The sequence below is a fragment of the Cataglyphis hispanica genome, chromosome 5 (assembly GCF_021464435.1).
Source record: "Cataglyphis hispanica isolate Lineage 1 chromosome 5, ULB_Chis1_1.0, whole genome shotgun sequence".
NCBI lineage: Eukaryota > Metazoa > Arthropoda > Insecta > Hymenoptera > Formicidae > Cataglyphis > Cataglyphis hispanica.
The window spans coordinates 2,960,090-2,980,115 of NC_065958.1; the positions used below are offsets into that span (position 1 = coordinate 2,960,090).

A 20,026-nucleotide genomic window follows, 5' to 3' on the forward strand; every position below is an offset into this window, starting at 1 on the left:
ATACGAAGGAACAAAGTTAGTCTTTTTTTGCAAATATGTATTTTTTCCGTTTACCCTATATAATATAGCCTATTTTAATTCTTTCAGTAGTATATCTCGTATAATTTCAATAATTTTTCCAAGAACGATATCTTATTTCCCTTGAACAAAGTATATATTGTCGCTCGTATTCGCGGCTTTTTATTCAGGCCGGTTCACGCGCAACGTCGCGTTCCAATTCAAGTGTTCCGCGCCTTCAATCACGAACGCTCGGCGGCATACGTCACAGTTAATAAAATATTTTCGAGCGATCGCGCGCGGCACTCAGGACGGAAATGTTTTTCTTTTTTTTACCCGCGTGAAGAATTCACGGTCACGCGCGAAAAACATCGCGAGAGACGCGATAAAATGTGAACATGTTTTTCGTATATCTAGTGTTTCTTTTTCGTCGCATGATCCCCACGCAATTTCATCCAGTCTAACCTATCGATGTGTGCAGTGCATATTTCGGAGATGGAACATTTCTCCATAAGATTTATGTAAGTAATGTAATAAATTTTTGAGTTATATAAATTGAGACAAATAGCACATTGGTTTTGATTAATTAAGATATAACCATTGAAGCGATAAAAAACGGAGATATTTTTTGTATAAATTATGAATAAATTATAAGAGTTTCTAAAATATCTAAAACTTAAAATTTTTTTGGCTCCGACAACTTTATAGATGGTTTAGCAAACAAAACTTTAATTTTTATATTAGCTCGTTTTACTTATTGTTAGTCTATTCTGTCTTAATTATTTCAGTAGAATGTCTCACCCACGCGAATATACCAATAAATTTTCAACAAAAAGATATATTACATCATTTCCATTGTAAAACTCGAAACTTTGCCAAATATCTTCAACTTGTACTCTTGACACGTACAAAGAGTTTATTTCCAAGCCGTCTTAAATCCATATTTTAAAGAATGGAGCTTATACATTATAAAACTTTTCATAGCGAGCATCGGACAAAGTTAATAATCGCAATGCTAGGAAAATTACTCACTGAATTCAAAATCCGCATCGCGTAGCGACTTCTCAGTAGCACGTGCCAACTTTATAATTGTTCTGCTTTTCCGCTAACCGACTCTCGATCCGTCGCTGTTGACACCTCACGAAATAAACGAACTGTCGGGAACCTCACGACAGCCCGGCTCTTTCAACATCTCACTAATACTTGTCATTTCGTCGTTATCGTATTTATCTCGTATCATATATCATGGATGGAGTATGAATATTGTCTGTCCCGTTCGTTTTGTTAAATAAACGCTCTTACGCGCGTTCTGTGTCAAATATCTTCGCCATGAAATTTTCACCCTCTTATTATTTGAATTTAGACACGAAATGATTGAGATATTAGTTTTAATGGAAGGAGTGACGAAAATATTTACATTCTAAAACATGATAATTTCGTTTATTAAGCATGGCATGATATGCGAGACTACGATTAATTATTATTAATTTCGCGATTAATTTCGCTAATTAATTTTCGCGATTGGAGATCATTAACATGAATTAATTAGTCAATGGCTGTTGTCAACAAGACAGTAGATGCAGATATATTGAAAGAAACGTGTGTAATTCGACTGTGAATCATTGCCGTTTATTATACTTTCACAATACCGTTGCATCAGTGCAGTTCGACGAAACGTGAAATCTCGTTAAATAGCCGTTGATTCCACAATTAAAGTTAACTCGGTTACGTGACAATCGCTTGTAATTTAATCAGCACACATAGTTACTCATTTCCATTATTTTACATAATATCAAGTGACCATAGCAAAGCTCTAATTAACGTAGTTATGTAATAGTACGATGCAGCTCTCTACCACAATCTATGTATAATCGTAGTAGTAAAAAAATTGCACCAGCTACGCAAGTACTTACAGGAATGCGCGATATGTTGCCCGAAAGCGACTATAAATTCGCGAAATTCGTTGAAGCGAAAATTTATATCAAACGCTCGCATCCGACGATACGCCTCTATGTATACAGGGTGTTCTACAATTTAAGCGAATTTAATTTTTATGATACATTCTTCGATTTTGAAAACAAATTTCTCGCAGACTTTTCGTAAAAAAGATAATCACCATCATTTTTATATATTAGCATATATCAACTGGTTAAACTTGGAATTAGAATTCTGAGAAAATAACGGTAAATCAAATTTAAATGAGCAAAAAAATTTATATATCACTAGAGACCTTATCAAAGAGTTCAATATTTTCCACCAATATATTTTTTATAAAACAGCTATTCTATCGATAAACGTGAATATTAACGTCATTAAAATTTAAATCGATGGTTCCGTCTCCCAACCATATATTTCATATTAATATTCATCTTGTGACGCGTGTAAAATGTTCCTTTATCGAACTCGGCATATTAACTCTCTAAATCGATCGAGTAGAATATACTTTACTAAGAAAGAATATTACGTTCGTGCGATTCTAGGACACTCTGTATATGCGTGCGCTACACGTGGCCGGCTGATGTACAGCGGGGTCGCATTGCACGGCCACGACATCGAATTTAATAACGCGGAACTGCGCTCGACGCGACGAGGTGCGCGACGCCGCGCGGTCCATACAATCGGGACAATCAACGTCGTCGAGCGGCCATTAGCCCGCGATTACGGGTGACTTTATTACACGACTGCCACTTCTAAACGCAGGACGCACAATCGCCGGCATTATCAGTAGACGGCGGTCGCGGTGCTCGTATAAAGAGGGACGGTCCGCGTGCGAGTGTGCTCTATCCTGATCGGATTTGCCTCGCAGCGGGCACTTGAGCCGAATCGTTTTCGCTCGGGACGAACGAGGAGCGCCGTCGGGCCCGCGGAGAACGTCTTAAAGCAGCGCGCTTAACCGACCGGCGCAACTTAAAGAGGACATGACGATATGTTTGACACAAACATGTCCCCTGCGCATCGACCATGCGATCACTTCTTTCTCTCGCGTTTTGTTCCTTCAATCGGTCTCCCGATCTCTTCGCGTACATATGCCGTATTTTTATGGAAATATACAAGCATAAATAAAAAGTAAAATAAGTTGAATTGTAAAAAGAAGTCGATTCACGCGAAGATAAATGATATAATCGCGAGTAATAATTTTTCAATGATCACAATCAGATGAACGGATTCTATTTCTGACTTTACGATGTTGTAAACAGCTGTTAAGTATTTATACGATCGGATGATATGCAAAAAATAACAGATAAACATTGTGTGGCAAAACGCGGAAAGCAACTGGCACACGAATATCTTTATTCAATACATAAAACGAGGGCTTTGTTCAACACTTAAAAAGAAGAGATCACTCGCGTATATGATTACCTCCTATTATCCTAAGAAAAGATCTATTTCCATCTGACCCAGCCGGCCGTTGTAATCATTGTATTGTGCCCGCATTAAAACACACTTTTTACTTAAAGAAATACACAAGTCTGAGCGAATCCCGGGATTGTTATTCAGATGTAAAAAGAACCGCGCAGATCGACGATTAGACGTGAGCGATTATTTGCTCCTCGTCTCTTTATCATCGGAAAGAGGTCAGGTTTGTCGGTGACACGAAACGAAGAGTCACAAATGGCCGTCATCATCGTGAATCTTTATTCTCTCGTGAGATCGACGACGGACAAGATTGGCGAATTAAGAGACGACACTCGCGACAAGATTCGTTCGCGCACACACTTTATCACACTTTTGTACGCGCGATACGACACACTACGCGACTTTGTCCCGTTTCACGCACCGTTTGGATGATTGGCTCAGGGCCCGTTGATTCCCGTAGCTCGACCGCGAGACGTACTGGCCCGGTCGCTATTCTTGACTGATTATCGTGCGTGACAACACAGCACGTAAGCGAGAAGAAAAGACGCGCGAGAAAAACAAGAGAAAGAAGCGCCCGCGGCGACACGCGCTTGAATATAATACAATGAAACTATACTCGAGTTGACCTTTTTGTTTTCATTCCTTTTTCCTCTTTTTATTTACAAAAACTATTATAAACACAAATCTTGAAATAAGACGAAGATATAAATCTATTTTATATTCTACACAAATATAGGTTTAAAGTAATTTTATTAATTTTATTAATTTTATTTTATTAACGTAATTTTGTTTTATTAACATAATTTAATGTTATTATATTTTAACGTATTAATTTTATATTAGTAACTTTAATCTCATTTTATTAACATAATTTAATTTTATCAACGTAATTTTATTTTAATATATTTTAACGTATTAATTTTACATCACATAATTTTATTAGCATAATTTATTAACATAATTTAATTTTATTAACGTGATTTTATTTCAATTTTATTTTAATATATTAATCTTATATCATTTAATTTTATTAACGTAATTTTATTTTATCAATATAAGTTTATTTTCATGATTGTATAAATTATAAATATAGTTATGAGGAAAGAGGAAAAACTTCATATGCATTGATTGTAAATACAAATTGTACATATAATGACAAACTTTTCACACGCAGTGCTATCTTTAAAATCTGTAGAAACATAATGCTTCGTGCTCGCCTTTAAAATATTGATAACCGATACATCCCTACAAAGCAATGGGAACGAAAACAAACGCGCGTGCCATGACACATGGGTGACCTATCCATCTGTTTTCACTCGTTCGCTCGAGCTCGCGACTAATACGACCACCGCTCATATCTTTCTTGCGCTCTTATACGGAGGGAGAAAAAAAGGAATAAAGAAGCAGAAGAGAAAGAGGATGAAAGCACGCGTGTAATTCCAACGAATTTTCACGAAATTGCGCTCACGTCGTACTCTCGCGGGCACATTGCCATTGCCATTGCCGTCCGCCCCGGGTCTATTTTACGGCTGACTCAGCAACGAATTTCACCGACGCGGCAACGAATATTGCTATTGGTAACAGTTTCTGAATACCGTGGGTGCCGCTGCAATTTTCGCCCGAGACGAATATACCACGCGCGCGTACATCGCGGTGCGGTGGAAGGGTCCAGGTTCACCGCACATGTTTTCGCCTCTCGGACTCGGACCATTTCTCTCTCCCCCTCTCTTTCTCTCTCTCTCTCTCTCTCTCTTGGAGGATCATTCTCATTGCCATGGAGGAAACCGTTCCGGTGCAAAACGAGACGGGTTAACCCTCTTGCGGTTCCGCTCTGTTCCACGACAGTTGCCTGTCAGGTCCCATTTAGCCTGCTTACCGCGGCGCGTTTAGTTGCTAGTCCTTTCTCTCTCTCGGCTCCTTTTCGAGAAACAATGCTGCCCATCTAACTGAAAGAATTTCATTTGACGTCGGAGTCATTTTTCAAGAAATCACATTTTATGCTCTGTTTCGCGTGATCCATTTTCTCATATTATTTCACTGAAGGGGATACGTCATTTGCTGACGAAATACGGTTTTCGAATTTATGAGGATGCATATGTGTGTTCGCAAGATATCTGAGTTATCTTCAAATTTAGATTACTTTAACTTATTTAAAACTGTTAGATATATTTTTGGATTTTGTTAGTATAGTTGTCTGGCTAGTTTTCTGCTGAGCACTCCTGTCTCGAAAATAATACAAATGAAAAATATAGAACATTTTTGTTTAATAAATTAAATCTAGAAATGCAACTTGTGTGTGTGTGTTGGGGAATGATTCTTTAATGAAATTGTATTATTGCTCGTTAGTGCGACTATAGATAAAATTTGCTATAAATAAAATTTAACATAAATTAAAGAAATTTAATATAAATTAATTATCCGTACTCTAATAATAATTGAATAAAATTTTTTAGAAATTTTATAAATAATATTACGTACGTATATATGATTGCGATAAATTTACATCGGGCAGTATTTATTTTTACATTTACGTGTAATAAAATTATAATTATAAGACGGATATTATTATATTTGTCTTATCGTCGAGAATGCGGTTGCGTTTTTAATTCAAGCGATGATGATGACGATTCAAGAAGCCGATGAGACGAATGAGATATCGAATACCGCGCGGAATTGAGCGCATGCCGTTATTAAATCATGGCATGTGTGTATACCATGTGACTGCGTTATAGCAAATGTACGCTCTGTCCTGACGATTGATAGATACCACTGCGTCATTCGATATTTCAAAAGCGCCATTGTTCGACACGGACTTTGTCTACGCGCGTCGCAATAGGCGGCGTTCCCCAACTATCGTCGCATCGTCGTCGACGACATGCATAATTCCGCGTATTGCATGCAGAATGCCCGAGTGAGATTAAACCTTGCGAAATGGACTATTGTGTATCCGCACGTTGCGCAAATGCTTAAATAGTCATTGCTGTGCTGTTGGTGCACCATATATAATTTCAGTGTTCGAGTAAATATACGCGCCCTCCTTTGCTCGTCTCTCAACGTATATAAATCGCTACGTAATGAAAGTCATTATCTTTCATTGCATGACCTCTCATCGCTTTTAAAAATATGTCCCGTAGCTATTTAGCTACGTCTTAATGTCTGAATTTTGCATAACAGTCCGCTAATCTCTCTAATGTGATAATTTATCCTGTGCAGCTCAATTTAGCTCGTACCCTTCTCTGATATTTTTATATCTCGAGTTACGTAGCTTTAATCTGGAATTTATATTTAATTCAAGTGTGTGCGGTAAATTATTATTATTGAATTTTATATTAAAAGAGATATCGTGCATGCTGCACACGCGATAATGACGTAACGATCGCTATGATTTTCCGACCGCAGGCTGTCGCAAAAGACTTCTCGCTAAAACCTGAATTCCGTTATGCGTGCAAACTCTTAAAATATGCGGCAGGCAGTACGAACTCAATTTACTGTCAGTACAGATACCGAATGAACTTTCCTATCAAACGAGGAAAGGGAGCTCAGCGGAAATCGTTGCCAAGAAAAATAGTAAGAGCTATTCACTTCGCCGCGTAATGGAGTTAAAAGATTTAGAACTTGGCACACAGGGCGGATCGTGGCGGCGGCCTGGTCGAAAAAGGAGCATCTTAACCCTCGGATTACCGAAACTCGTACATACCACTCGTAAAATGAATCATTGAACGTCAGTTGGACCATAAAAGCCATAAAGGCACGATCGCTAATTGCTTCAAAGAGAAAAATCAAGCATAAAGAAAAAAGAGAAAGATAATAATATCGATGTAAAAAGAGAGAAAGAGAGTGAGGGAGAAGGAGAGAAAAAGAGAAAGAAGGAGAGAGAGAGAAAGAGAAAAAGACAGAGGGGGAGAGAACACGCTCTTGCAATTCTTGCACCTGCATCTGTTTTTAATTGCTTTCAAAAGATGGAGAGATCGAACGGTGAGACTTTCGATAACGGTTTGAGGCGTGTTACGATCGTGGTGTGTCTATTATTACTCAAGTATTTCTTCTTTTTGTAGTATAATATAAATAGGCTCGATTGCGTGATCGGAGTTTATTAAAGAATTTCAGTCCCGCGATTCATTATCGCGACTGTAACACTGATTAATGCAACGATATCAAAGAAGTACGTATTATTATTTTTTGCCGAGAGTTTATTTATTCTTATTTTTACATTATATTGTGCAACTTTGTGCATTTTGAGTGGGGAAAATTTAACTTTTGTAAGCAATTTAAAAAAAAAAGACCTATACACTTCTTTTTCACAGTAAAAAAGATGAGAAGTAAAACAAATACATAAAGAAAAGTATTTTTCGATAACATCTCATTTAGGTATTAATTAATATTTATTAAAATAGATTAAATAATTTATGTATAAATTAATTAATACATAATGTATTAATTAATTATTAAAAGGGATTGGTATCGTATATTAAAGTATATATTAGTATAGTATAGTATGTATTAAGTACAGTATAGTTGATTGATTTTATTTGAAATTTTGATTTTATAAATCGCGATTAAATATTAATAACCGACGTGAAAGCCTTCGAAAAAAAAAAAATAATTCTACGATGTCCAATTATCAACTGCATTAGCGAAATGATCTGCGCATCCGTAATACGCATCTGTAATTTAACTTGGAGAGATTCACGAAACTAGGGGAGTGCCTCCGCTAGTTAGCGGTGCGTGTTTTGATTGTTTGCGACGAGCCGAAAATTTACTCATCTCCATACGCGCGCCATCAGGCTCCGGCGTGATTCGCCGGCATTCATGAGCCAGCAATTTTATCGACAAACACCGGACGACGTTCAAATACATATTTAATGCCCGTGTGTATACTTGTGTGCGTATACGTAAACACGATTTTGCGCATCGTATACGGGCCGCGCGGTTTGCACAGCTGATGGATCAATACAGGACATTACCGCGACGAGTAATAAGTTGCCAATACCTGATTCATCACCGTCAATACCGTCGGAGTACATCGCGATAATTAGCCGATAAACCTTGAGCGTTCGATAAACGGGGGTGAGCGGGGTGATGTACTACACGCGTGAGAGACAGCGCCGTCGTGCGCGCGTGAACGCTTCTCGTAAATGGTAATTACCGTCCGGGGTGATAACTTTGAAGATACCCGATTAATGCCGGTTCCGTGGTTTAGCATAAGCTAAGGTTGTATTAGACAGGCTGTGTTATCGGAGTCAATATCATCGAGCTAGCTTAGATTGGGGAACGACGTGATATACGATGATGTGATAGTCCTTAGAATAGTGCGATGCTGATAAACGTAATTAGAATTTCTATAGAACGCACAAACAAATTGCTTATATCTGCTTATAATTGCTCATATTATATTTTCTCAATCCTATATATATATATATATATATATATATATATATATATATATATATATATATATGTATTTCAACATAAAAATATTATATGTCGCCTATAAATCATCTTTTATTTTTCACTTGAGATTATTTATCTTATATATATGTCTTATATATTCCTCCTATTTCTATTTAATCTGCATTGCTTCATAAAATAGATAAGAAGCTTTATCGCGCGTTGTCTAGCTATTTATTACATCTATGCACTTAGGTTACCAGATAATTTCGCTATTCTACACGTGAGCTACGGCGTAGACGGCCGACACTGGGGTTCTCGCCCTTATGAAATACAAGCCGTTTCACCGCACGATCGTTTGCGGCATTGTGCGCAGCCCTCGAAATGCATCAAAGCTGCATGCTGCAAGCGCTAAGGCTCGCATCGCTACGCGATCGTACTCTCGCGTATTTTATCTCCTCGCAGACTCCGCGAGGAGTTGTCGCGCGGTCCTTGTCCTTGTCTATATACCCGCACGCGAATAATATAACGAAATATAAATCCGTCGGTCGTGGTCGCGGTGTTCGCGTCGGTGGCCCTTCTCACCACTGCGAATCCGGGAAAAGTTCGACACCCAGGGCGCGACGCAACCGGCGCAATATTGCCGGTAATAAAGACGTTTGGCGGAAATCCAGCTGTGTGTATGGGATTTTCCCCTACTGTAAACAGTCGTTTCGCAGAGACGTACGGCGAAACTTTGCAAGCGGCGTGTATACTCTTCGCAGATTTGATGAACTCTCCCTTCCTTCCTCTCCCGTCTCCTTCCTACGCTGCACCAGCTCTAGACTCTTCCGCTGCGCTTCCTCGCCACCGGCACCTCGGCTCGTTCCAATTCGAAAGAACTTTACGTTTCTCTCCCTCCCTTGCCACGTTCGCCTATCGCATACGAATCGCATTACGGTCGCTTCCCCAACGACGCCAGTTGTCTCGATATTGCACGATGTACACGAACGTGTGCGTATCGGTTCTGGTTAAATCACCGCGACATAAACGCGCGCGTCGATAAAATCCGTACGCGCTTACGAGAGATGCTGACTCACGCTGTGGATGACGCGCGATGTCACGATCGCGCGGCTTCGGGACATGGCTACCAGTTATACTATCCGTTGTACTATCCGTTGTACAACGCAATCATTCGCGGATATTGCGCCACCGACACGCATGCATATTCAAACGAGCGAGCGTCGCGTTGATTTTCATCGCGCGCATTCGAGGACTCTTGTTATACGCGTCGCGATTTCGCACGGCTAATGCATTCACGCGCGTACCCAAGTCGCCGATTCTGAATCGGTAAACACGGTTGGGCATGGCGCGACACATTATTGGAGCCAGTGTATGCGGAGAGTGGCTGTGTGTTTTCTTTTGTCGCTACTCGTTACATTCTTTTTGTCTCTTTTTGCAACTTTGTTTTTTTTCTTTTTTTTTTTTTTTCGCACGAATAACGACGAGCGATTACGACACATCGTTGCGCGAGACTGAAAATTTTTAATCTCACCGACCAGAACGCACTGCCCGGAAATTAAAATGCGTCCACTTCGTTAGGTAAATTTTTAATATGCGCAAGTAGAGCGCACCTGCGTTCTAGTGCGCGCACCGCACTGGAAATCCGCAGTACGTAAAGTACGTAAAGTGCGATATAATAAAAATCACAAGGTGCAAAGCGAAATTGCGAAAAATCCATACGAAACGCAATTACGGCAATTCGTTGGCACTCTTCGATACACGCGGTCGACGCATGTGGTATTAGAATTTTTTACCGAGATGAATATTATTCCATCGTTGGCTCAACTTTTATACTGTGTATGCTCTGTTCCCACCATATGTAATTTTAACAGATTCTTGATAAATCTAAACAGCATTGTTAATTAGCGAAAATTATAGGGAAAACTAATTTGCTGCAAATTTTTAATTACAAAATATCACTTAATGATAAGATTCAGTGATTTCATGAATATTTAGTGAACAAAAAATTCTGTTAAGAGATAATGTTTGTTTAAAATTAATAATAAAGTTTCTCCTTTTTTATTTTTATTATAAAATTTTTTAAAAATTTCGTGAAAATTTTCCGATTTTTAATCGGTGATAACGAAAAAAATATATTAAAAAGCTAAAATATATTCACGTTTATTTCGCAGATAAAATCTACTTTATTTTAATATTTTGCATAAACGAATGTATAATTTGTTTATGTAAATTTTCTAACTGCGTGATGCAGAATGTATATAATTCATCATAAAACTTACCATGCGAAAATATCTCGCAATATGAATGTGGATGAATGACTCTATAAAAGGTCCGCACACTCTTCATTTCATAAAAATGTACGTTCTCATTATCTAATTTCTGCCTCTCATTAGCCGGCGCGGTCGCTTTTTTGTACGTCACGTCCTTCCCTTCGGATGCATTTTTGCAAACGTATCACCTGGCTGTTTGTTCCCCTGGACCGCTGCGGAACAATGACGTCTGCATATGCCGGTAGAAAACTGCCGACCTCGACAAAAGAGCCAAAGGGTGCCACGTTGTTGAGCACCATGTGTCTCAGCGTAATCGGCGAAGGTCACTTACGGCTTCTTTCACGTAAAAGTTAAAGAGAATGCGACTGAATTAAAAAATCGATACCAAACCGTTTTTCTCTCTTTATTAAAACAGACGACAAAGAGAATAATAACCGATTTAGAATTAGAATTAATTCGGAATATTCTTCAACGAAAAATTCTATATATTTTTTTTAAATTTATAGAATTTAATGTATAATTACTTAATGCATTATAAAATTATTTCTTTGTGTGTATATTTCGTCAAATGAGGTATTGCAATTCTATTTTTTATTTTTATTGAAGCAAACTTTATTTGTTGATAATTTTGTTGATTGTAATAACTTTTTCTTTTAAATATCAATTTTAAATATTCATGCAAAGTTGATTGATTGTATTTTTATTAATCGTATTAAAAATATATAACGAGAATACTTTTATTTTTAAAGTGAAGGAAAAATAAATTGAGATATTTCTTTGTAAAATTAATTTACCAAACACTAAATGTATTCATCTATGCAAAAAGAAAAAAGAGGGAAATGATATTTTAGTCGACAGAATCAGATGTTATTCTAATGCCAGTGTGAACGAATAAATTTTGCAATCACATTTCACAAACACAAGAACCTTTCATGCATACTTATCACGAAGGAATAGAACTGTATCGTATATCCGGCAGACTGATTGTGCGTGACGTAGGTTTAAGTATTACGGTAACGCGATATTTCGCGTATTCTCGCGCGCTCGTGCGCCAGGGGATATTTTATTCATATTTTTACGGTTCCTTCTCTTTCTCTCTCTTTTTTTCACGACGCACATATACTCGGCGAATATTTCAGCCATGACACAAAGCTATCCGAATTCGCGTATGTAGAAAACGTCCCGATCGCGGCGCTCATGCATGTATTCATGCACGGTCGCTCGCGTGCGCGTCTTTGGAAGATGCCGTCCATATTCTCGCGCGATACTCGCTACTTTTAGATACTCGTATACGTATATATATATATATATATATATATATATATATATATATATATATATATCTCCGGACCGACGCACGGTCCTGACTCTCATGCAACGTTATATCTACTCGTCGGTGGGGCAGATGAACGCCTAGAAATTAAGGGGGACTTTGGATGCCGTTTATCCTTGAAAAATCTATCAGGAATGGAGAGAGGGATGAGTCTCCCCTTACGTAATAAAGATCTTAAATGCAGCGAAACGGCGCAGCCGTTGTATAAAACGGCATAACGAATCAAGAAATTATCTTCATTCTATTTCTACGCTTGAATTAGATTTGTGAGTAGTTCAAGGGACGGGTTGTTAGTTTAAACGAGGGAGCGTCTTTCCGGGTTGCTACACCTTATATTCTCTCTTACGCCATAATCCCGGTTTTCTACATTTGTGGTTTTTCGCCCGCAATGAGAGCAAGAGGCGCACTTGGCGGTTTTCTGAACGGCGATCTAATTCCTAACGGCCAATTACGCTTATAGACCGTGTCGACTTCTTCCCTCGGCTTTAGCGAACTCAATTTCGCAAACGCTGTTTGCGCAAATCACCACGTAATGCCGCGCGACATAGACATCTAAGAATGCTTAAGATAATCCGATATTATCAAAGTTGATATCGAATCTTGTTAAATTAACATATCCTGTAGTAGATACAAAAAATGCAAGTAAATATATATCTTACATACAATTAATAAAATAATTATGATATCTATTAACTAATTTATATTACTGATTTATATTATTTTATTGGATACTATCTTTTTCTACTGTAAGTGATGTGAGCTTGCACTTTTTGAAAAGACTTTTGATTAGCGTTAATAGTTGTAATATACGAATATCGCGAGATAAATTCAAGAATTCTTACATATAGTTGTAACTTGAAATTAAGCGTATTCTAATAATTCCGCAGACATCTCACATTCTTGACATTTACATGGAAATAAATATTTCGCACACTTCAATGTATGTCGCGGAAATTACGATTTGTTTTACACCCGAGGTGAATGGCCGCATATGTGTGAAATTTCGATTGGCTTGCAATGATGCGCAGAAATATGGGCTCCAGTATAGACGGAAATTGATAACATGTAAAAAATATTTCCTACATTTTGCTTTTATCTCATGACTTTCCGATATCGGAAACACTTGATTTGAAATTTTATTACCGTGACACGTATCCCATATGAAAATTAAAAAAGAGATCAATTGATATAGAAATATGTTTTATGAGTATGCATTTTTGGGTAAAAATGCAACAAGAAATGCGAGTAGTAAAAAGAGACTTTTTACAAAAGAAGTATTCAACCGTTTAGTTAATCATTATTTTATTACGCCATTATACTGTTACGTTTTTGTTACCTTTTATTAGTATTTTTAATATTTACAAAAAATAAATTATTACATCTATTATTCTATTTCTTTTTCATCCTTAATTATGCGTGTGTTAAAAAGTATACTTCAAGATTTATTTTACCTATATATTTATTGATTGATCTCAATATAAATATTTTTTGATGTGAATAAAAATCTATGAGAAATAATGAGAAAGTGCAAACACAAATAATACAAATGACATGCTTTAAATTAATTAATTTTTTTTTCTGTTTCTGTGTGTCTCTTAATTTTGCTTGTCCGTATTCCACTTGCTAATTTAAGAAAATCAACAATCATTTACTCTATATGTCAACAATGATAAATCATAAAAATCAATCTTATCTCTTGCCCTCACCCTTCTAATTAGCAGCTTCTGCCCGCGATCATTAATTATCTCATTCCATTTCCGCGCGCTTGCTCTCTCTCTCTCTTTCTCTCTCTTTCTCTCTCTTAATTGCTTGACTGAAATATTTTTACCTGAAGCCGCATTAATTCATCATCCATATTAAATAATAAGAATGTGATGAAAGCTGCCATTAGACCGCGTGCTCTTCAAAGCCATAGTAATTTGCTGTCCGTGATACCGCCCTTTAGATATATATAGCCCGAAACATAAATTTGGCTGCTATATGTATATAAAGGGAAAGTCAGAGCGTAATCGGTATTTAATCCTTGTAAGTATAATCCATTAAGAGAGTAAAGAAAATTAAAAAAATGATTTTAATAACATCATATTATGATGGAAAACACGCAAAAATATAATAAAAAATACAAATACGCATTAAAAAATACATAAAAATAAAAAATTCAAAATTTTCTGTTTAGTATAAATTATATGTTTATAATATACATACATTCTATTAAAATATAATCACAATTTGAAGAGAGAGAGAGAGAAAAGATCATAAACAAAATTTATAATTTAATCTTGTGTAATGCGAAAAGATGATTGCAAAGATTGGATTTATCTTAATATTCCAAATTCAATAAGCAAAAGTGAAAATGTTTGTGCATCGAAAAATTATTGTTATTTATCGACGTGTTCTTGTCAATTTAGCGACAAATGCATGTTTGCGGCTATCATCAAATCCTATCAGACGTACGCACAAATAAATTAGCACGCGAAGAGAACCACGTTGACAGACTGCCGATTAATTATATCGTTCAAGGGTGAATCCGCCTTCTTTCCGCACCCCGTCCCGGCTCGCCCTTTGCGTACTGCCCTGATGGCAGCAAGTCGATAAACACGTCCGCTACTCGCGTGCATTCGGCGATGGATTAATGACCATTGCAACGGCTGTGCTGCTTATAAATCATGCTTACGCGCCGTCTGTTATATGATCGGTGGTATTCGGTAATAGAATAAAGAAATACTATTGTCAGAATGATGAGAGAAGAGTACATAAGATTAACTGTATTCTTATATCAATTATATATTAATATTATTTTTATGATACATTTTTGATAAAATTTATATTGCATATAATTATATGAACGTATAATACGGATAGTGATAGTTATCTTTTATTATATTTTGCGTTCAACAATTTACGGTGTATAAAACAAAAATTTAACAATAATTTTAAATTTTATTGTATAGATAACTAACAGATTTATAATATACGTCATTAAAATATTGCATTATAACTGCAATATATAGATACAACAACCTATTTGTAATAGATTAATATTTTTGTATATTTTTGTATAGTTCTCTCTCTCTCTCTCTCTGCCCTATATGTTTTCTTCTACATAAATATATTTATATTTTCTCTATATAAATGTGTAGATATATATTTTAAAATTTTTTGAATAATTTTTAATTAGAATACAGAAGAGTTATAATATGATTCAATAAAACACACAGCTTAATTAACAAATTTTTATATTTTATCTAAACAAATTTTATAGACATATATTTTAAACATTCATTAAATTCTTCTACTTGCTTTTATAAGGAACAAATAGTGTATTTCTTACATTACTCATCTCGGCAGTCTTTGTTATGACGCTTCACGGTACGTGCACGCATTGTGCCAATTAAACTCCGTGGGAATCAAAGTAAACAATTGTATACGAGCACTGCGATATTTGCAGTACTCCAGCGTAATTAACACACCTGCGCTCGGCGGAACACGTTGTTCAGATATGACGAGTGCATTCGTCTTTGAATGAAGCCTAAGTAAAGCATTCCACATTTCTCATAACACTGAAATTATTTGTACCAGACGCTTTATGTATGTAATGAGCGGTTTCCTTTAATATTTCATTCAGCGTAGCACGTGCGCAATATGAATCTTCAGAAATTTCATTTAAATGGTGTTTAAATTACTTTTAATTGTTTGGCCTAATGTGTTTGCGTCGAGACGAATAATGTTTCAAACTCGTTTTGAATAATTGGATAATCCTAATTTTCAATAAGCATGCTGGAAAAGTCATCGAGAAAGAAATGCATGTCTTATATTATGTATATTCTTAGATAAAATCGATATATTTTGATAGTCATTAACTATGCGATCTACTTTCAATTAAAACAGAAAGAGAAAAGAAGGGGAAAGAGAGAGAGAGAGAGAGAGAGAGAGAGAGAACAGGGGGAGAAGCACACACATGAAGAGATAAAAGATAAATATAAAATTATACAACCGATATACAAAAAAGCAGTATTAAATGATTCTAGCAAATTTCTTCCTGCAGGTGACAGGAAATTTAAGTTTGTTATATATGCATGCAAAAAATATTCTACGTGTCTACGTACGTCCACGAATCTAGAAAAGGCCCATTATGCGCGCACACTACAATTTATCACTTCTATTTCGTAAGGTCTCGGAAGGAATGTCAAGGGTCTTGACTACGGCGCCCGGTCGACCGTCTCAGACTTCTGCGGAAAGTCGCGTCTCGCTTCGACAGCCACTTATATATAGCGCGTGTATATTCGCTTTAAAGATCTTATCTCGCGCCGGATGGATAAAAATAAGGACGTCGTCCTTCGTAAAGTCAAAAGGCATTATCGTTCTTTTCCGCGCCGTGGCTAGGCCGCCTGTCGAGAGAGAGAGAGAGAGAGAGAGTCGTCAGGCTGCTGCCGCCGCTTTCGAGAAAGCCACTGACGCGTTGTCGTTCAACCACGACCTCTCGGTACGGAAACTTCCGTCCCAACGACCCGTATTGAGCGGACTCTGGCTCTTTTGAGCGGCTCTCACGTGAAAGATGCGGCGCGACGACGGGTAGGCTGTATGCGGCGCAAAATTCGTGTTCCTTCGAGGGGTGCGCGCTTCTCCGCCGTCTAACGCCGACGTCAAGCGAGAATTTATAGCACCCGCCAGGAAAGGGAGACCCCGGGACTTTCTTTCGATTTCGAAGAGCCCCCGGATTTTTCGTGCGACCGATTCGCGCGGTGAAAAATAAATCGCCAGCTCCGCGTCTCTTGTTGGAAGTTAAAGGCGTTCCTCTTCGGCGCATCGCTCTTTGCTTGGCATTTCGCCCTGCACTCTTTTCATTCATGTATATTTCAAGCTGCCTTTGTAATATTCCTAATATCCCGTTTTTCGGTTTTCACGCTCATTTGTCGCGTGACCATTTCGGTTGTTTGCGCGGAAGTAAAATTTTCTATTATTTGCTGGGAAAAAATTAGTCGATGGAACAAAACGGATAGGAATAGGCGTTTATTATCCATGCATTCAAGAGATACGCGTATATGCTTTCGTAGCAAATAATATAAATCGAGCAAAATTTGTAAAGAAATAGATTTATTTGTACGTGATTTTTACTTATACATTTATAAATATGTCTATTAATATTTTATATTCTCATGTATGAGTAACCAAAATCTAGTCGTCCTCTTACTCGCTTCTCGTATTCTGTTTATCCGGTTTATAATCCATTTTTTCAGATAAACGATTTTTTTTTCTGCATTTCTGAACTCGAGAATACAACAGTGCAACAGGATTTAATGTCGCTTGGAATATTACATATTCGAATAATATCTAGGTAGTCATCTCGCATTTTACCGCGGCATAAAATTCTACTTAGTATATATATGCGTCAGTTCCATGCGTTGCGAGAAACCCCGCCTTCCATTATAACATCCGGTTCGTACAATGTGCCTGCTTTTAACGTGAAGAAACGGCGACAAACCTAAGGTGACAGGTATAACATGCGCTAACATGCAGCACTTAAACTACCTGCTCCGTTCGAATGGCGGGTTCAATCGACCGCGTTCCGTACTCGGCTCAAGTCAAATGCATCATCTCACGCCCACGCAAACCTTCGACACACGCGACGGGAATACTTCTCTGTCTCCCCTTTCTGCCTCACGCCACGCGAGACAGCATAAAAGAAAAATCCATTGTGTTTCTAACGAGCGCTCTTTCTCGTCAACTATCCACGGTACCGTAAAATTTACCAGATTAACGCCGTTCGCCGGCAAAAATGAATTTTTTAATACACGGCCCGGACGCGTTTCTCACCGCGGGTGTTTGCAACCCGCGACGCGCGCGCAATCCTCTCGCCGTAAAACGCGTAAAATCCTAGGCGTAAAATGTAAATGTGGCTGTAAGCTGGCGTGAAAGAAAAAAAAAAAAAGTGACGGTCGCATGGAAATTTTCCGGCTGGTAATTGGTAATAAAGAGGATTAGGATTGCGAATATCGTAAACTGTCGAAGATAGGATTATCGAGGAGAATGGGATCAAAATTACTATTATGAAAATACATTAAACCCATTAAACGTATTTTTTCTCTTATCATTTCGAACATGTACACCTTTTTGATTGTATAATCTGTATTCTATTGCAAGTAAATATTTATTTCCGATGAATATAATGAATTATGTTAGCAAGATTTTTTATTTTCATGATTACGTAAGAACGAAACAGATTTGTTACAAGTAAAAGTATTATTACGAATTCAATAGGATTAATGAGAAAAGAAGATGTGCAGTACCTGAGAAGTCATGCGCATTCTTCGAATTACAGACACAAATTAAAAAGAATAGCGGTTGCCCCAATACTTAATAGCTTTTCAGTTGTAAACTATTGAAGACTTAAAGAGTTTCGCTGAATTTATTTCTAAGAGTGTAAATAATATAATATTCCAATTTTAATCTAATATATTTATTTTACTTATTGAATATTAGTTTGCAGCTTACTGTTACAAAAACACGTTAATATTGGAAATTAAGACATTATGATTTTTTAAAAATCTTTAAAAATTTTTTTTGCTCAAAAGATTTTTATTTGATATAAATTTATAGTCAATGAAAAGCATGTGACTTATTTATAATTATATTGTAGCAACTAAAAAATAAATTGATGAGATTTATATATAACTCTAATCAAATTAAAATTAATAAATTAATAAATTAACAGATTAAAATTAAAAAACATTAGGATGCATTATAATTTTTTTTATTAAAACTTGTAATGAAATTATTAATTTTTATAAATTTCATAGTTCATAGATGTAATTTCGTGCATAAAGGCTAATAATTCTGAGGATATGTACTTTTTATGTTAGTAATAAGCAATTTTATATCTATTCGCGTGCTCCTTGACAATATAAGCCACAAACATTAAGCGACTTTGCGTGCAGCGATCCATTTTCCTGCACGCATCCTGACGTGATACGTCGTTCCTCGCCTTCGGCGTGCGTGTGTTCTGGATTATGGATCGACTTGAAGCGCTCTCAAAAATCTTGAGTTATTTTATGAGCCGTTAAGATCGGGACTTTTCCACTTATGAAATTAACAAGACGCCACGTGTGCGCACGCACGAACGCACGAACGCACAGCAGATACAAAGCAGTAAAATTGAATTCTCCTTATCTTTAACATGTCATAAATCCTACTTTCCTGTATATTTAAAAACTAATTAGCAATAATTTGAATTACTAACAATATAATCAGAGCCATCTTACAAAGCTTATGATTCTAATTATACTTGAATAAGAAATTTTCCATCTATTATGATAATAATTCATATCTATCTTTATTCTTATGAAATTTTATTTATAACATATAGGAATTAATTCAAATGTTTTTAGTAACGTAAAATTTTAGTATATTAAATTAATTAGTACATTAAATTTATGAGATGAAAGACACACAATTAATTCTTGCATATTTATCTAACATTAAAATGTAATTTCTGTAAAAAATATATTTGTCTTTTATATATTTATTTTTATTCTTTCTTAATATGCTGCGTGCAGTTTGAGTAGGAGCTTTTCTTGAATTAAAACGTTTTACATTATTATTTTATGCGTTGTGCGTGTGAGAGAATAAAATCTTTTATAATATTTAAATAGAATGCAAAGATATGTTAATAAATAATATA

General features: G+C 36.5%; 2 protein-coding genes across 6 annotated transcripts in view; one reads left to right on the forward strand and one right to left on the reverse strand.

Moving 5' to 3' along the window:
* Window positions 1-1,062, reverse strand: part of LOC126849675 (WW domain-containing adapter protein with coiled-coil homolog) — a 49,967-nt gene extending 48,905 nt beyond the window's left edge. The window contains exon 1 of the mRNA XM_050591742.1: window positions 1,030-1,062. Coding sequence (XP_050447699.1) covers window positions 1,030-1,047 — 18 coding nt within the window. The 5' untranslated portion in view covers window positions 1,048-1,062. The remainder of the gene's footprint in view (window positions 1-1,029) is intronic.
* The window catches only part of LOC126849692 (melatonin receptor type 1B-like), a 138,742-nt gene that overhangs the window by 9,981 nt on the left and 108,735 nt on the right, over window positions 1-20,026 (forward strand). The gene's annotated exons all lie outside the window — the stretch shown is intronic.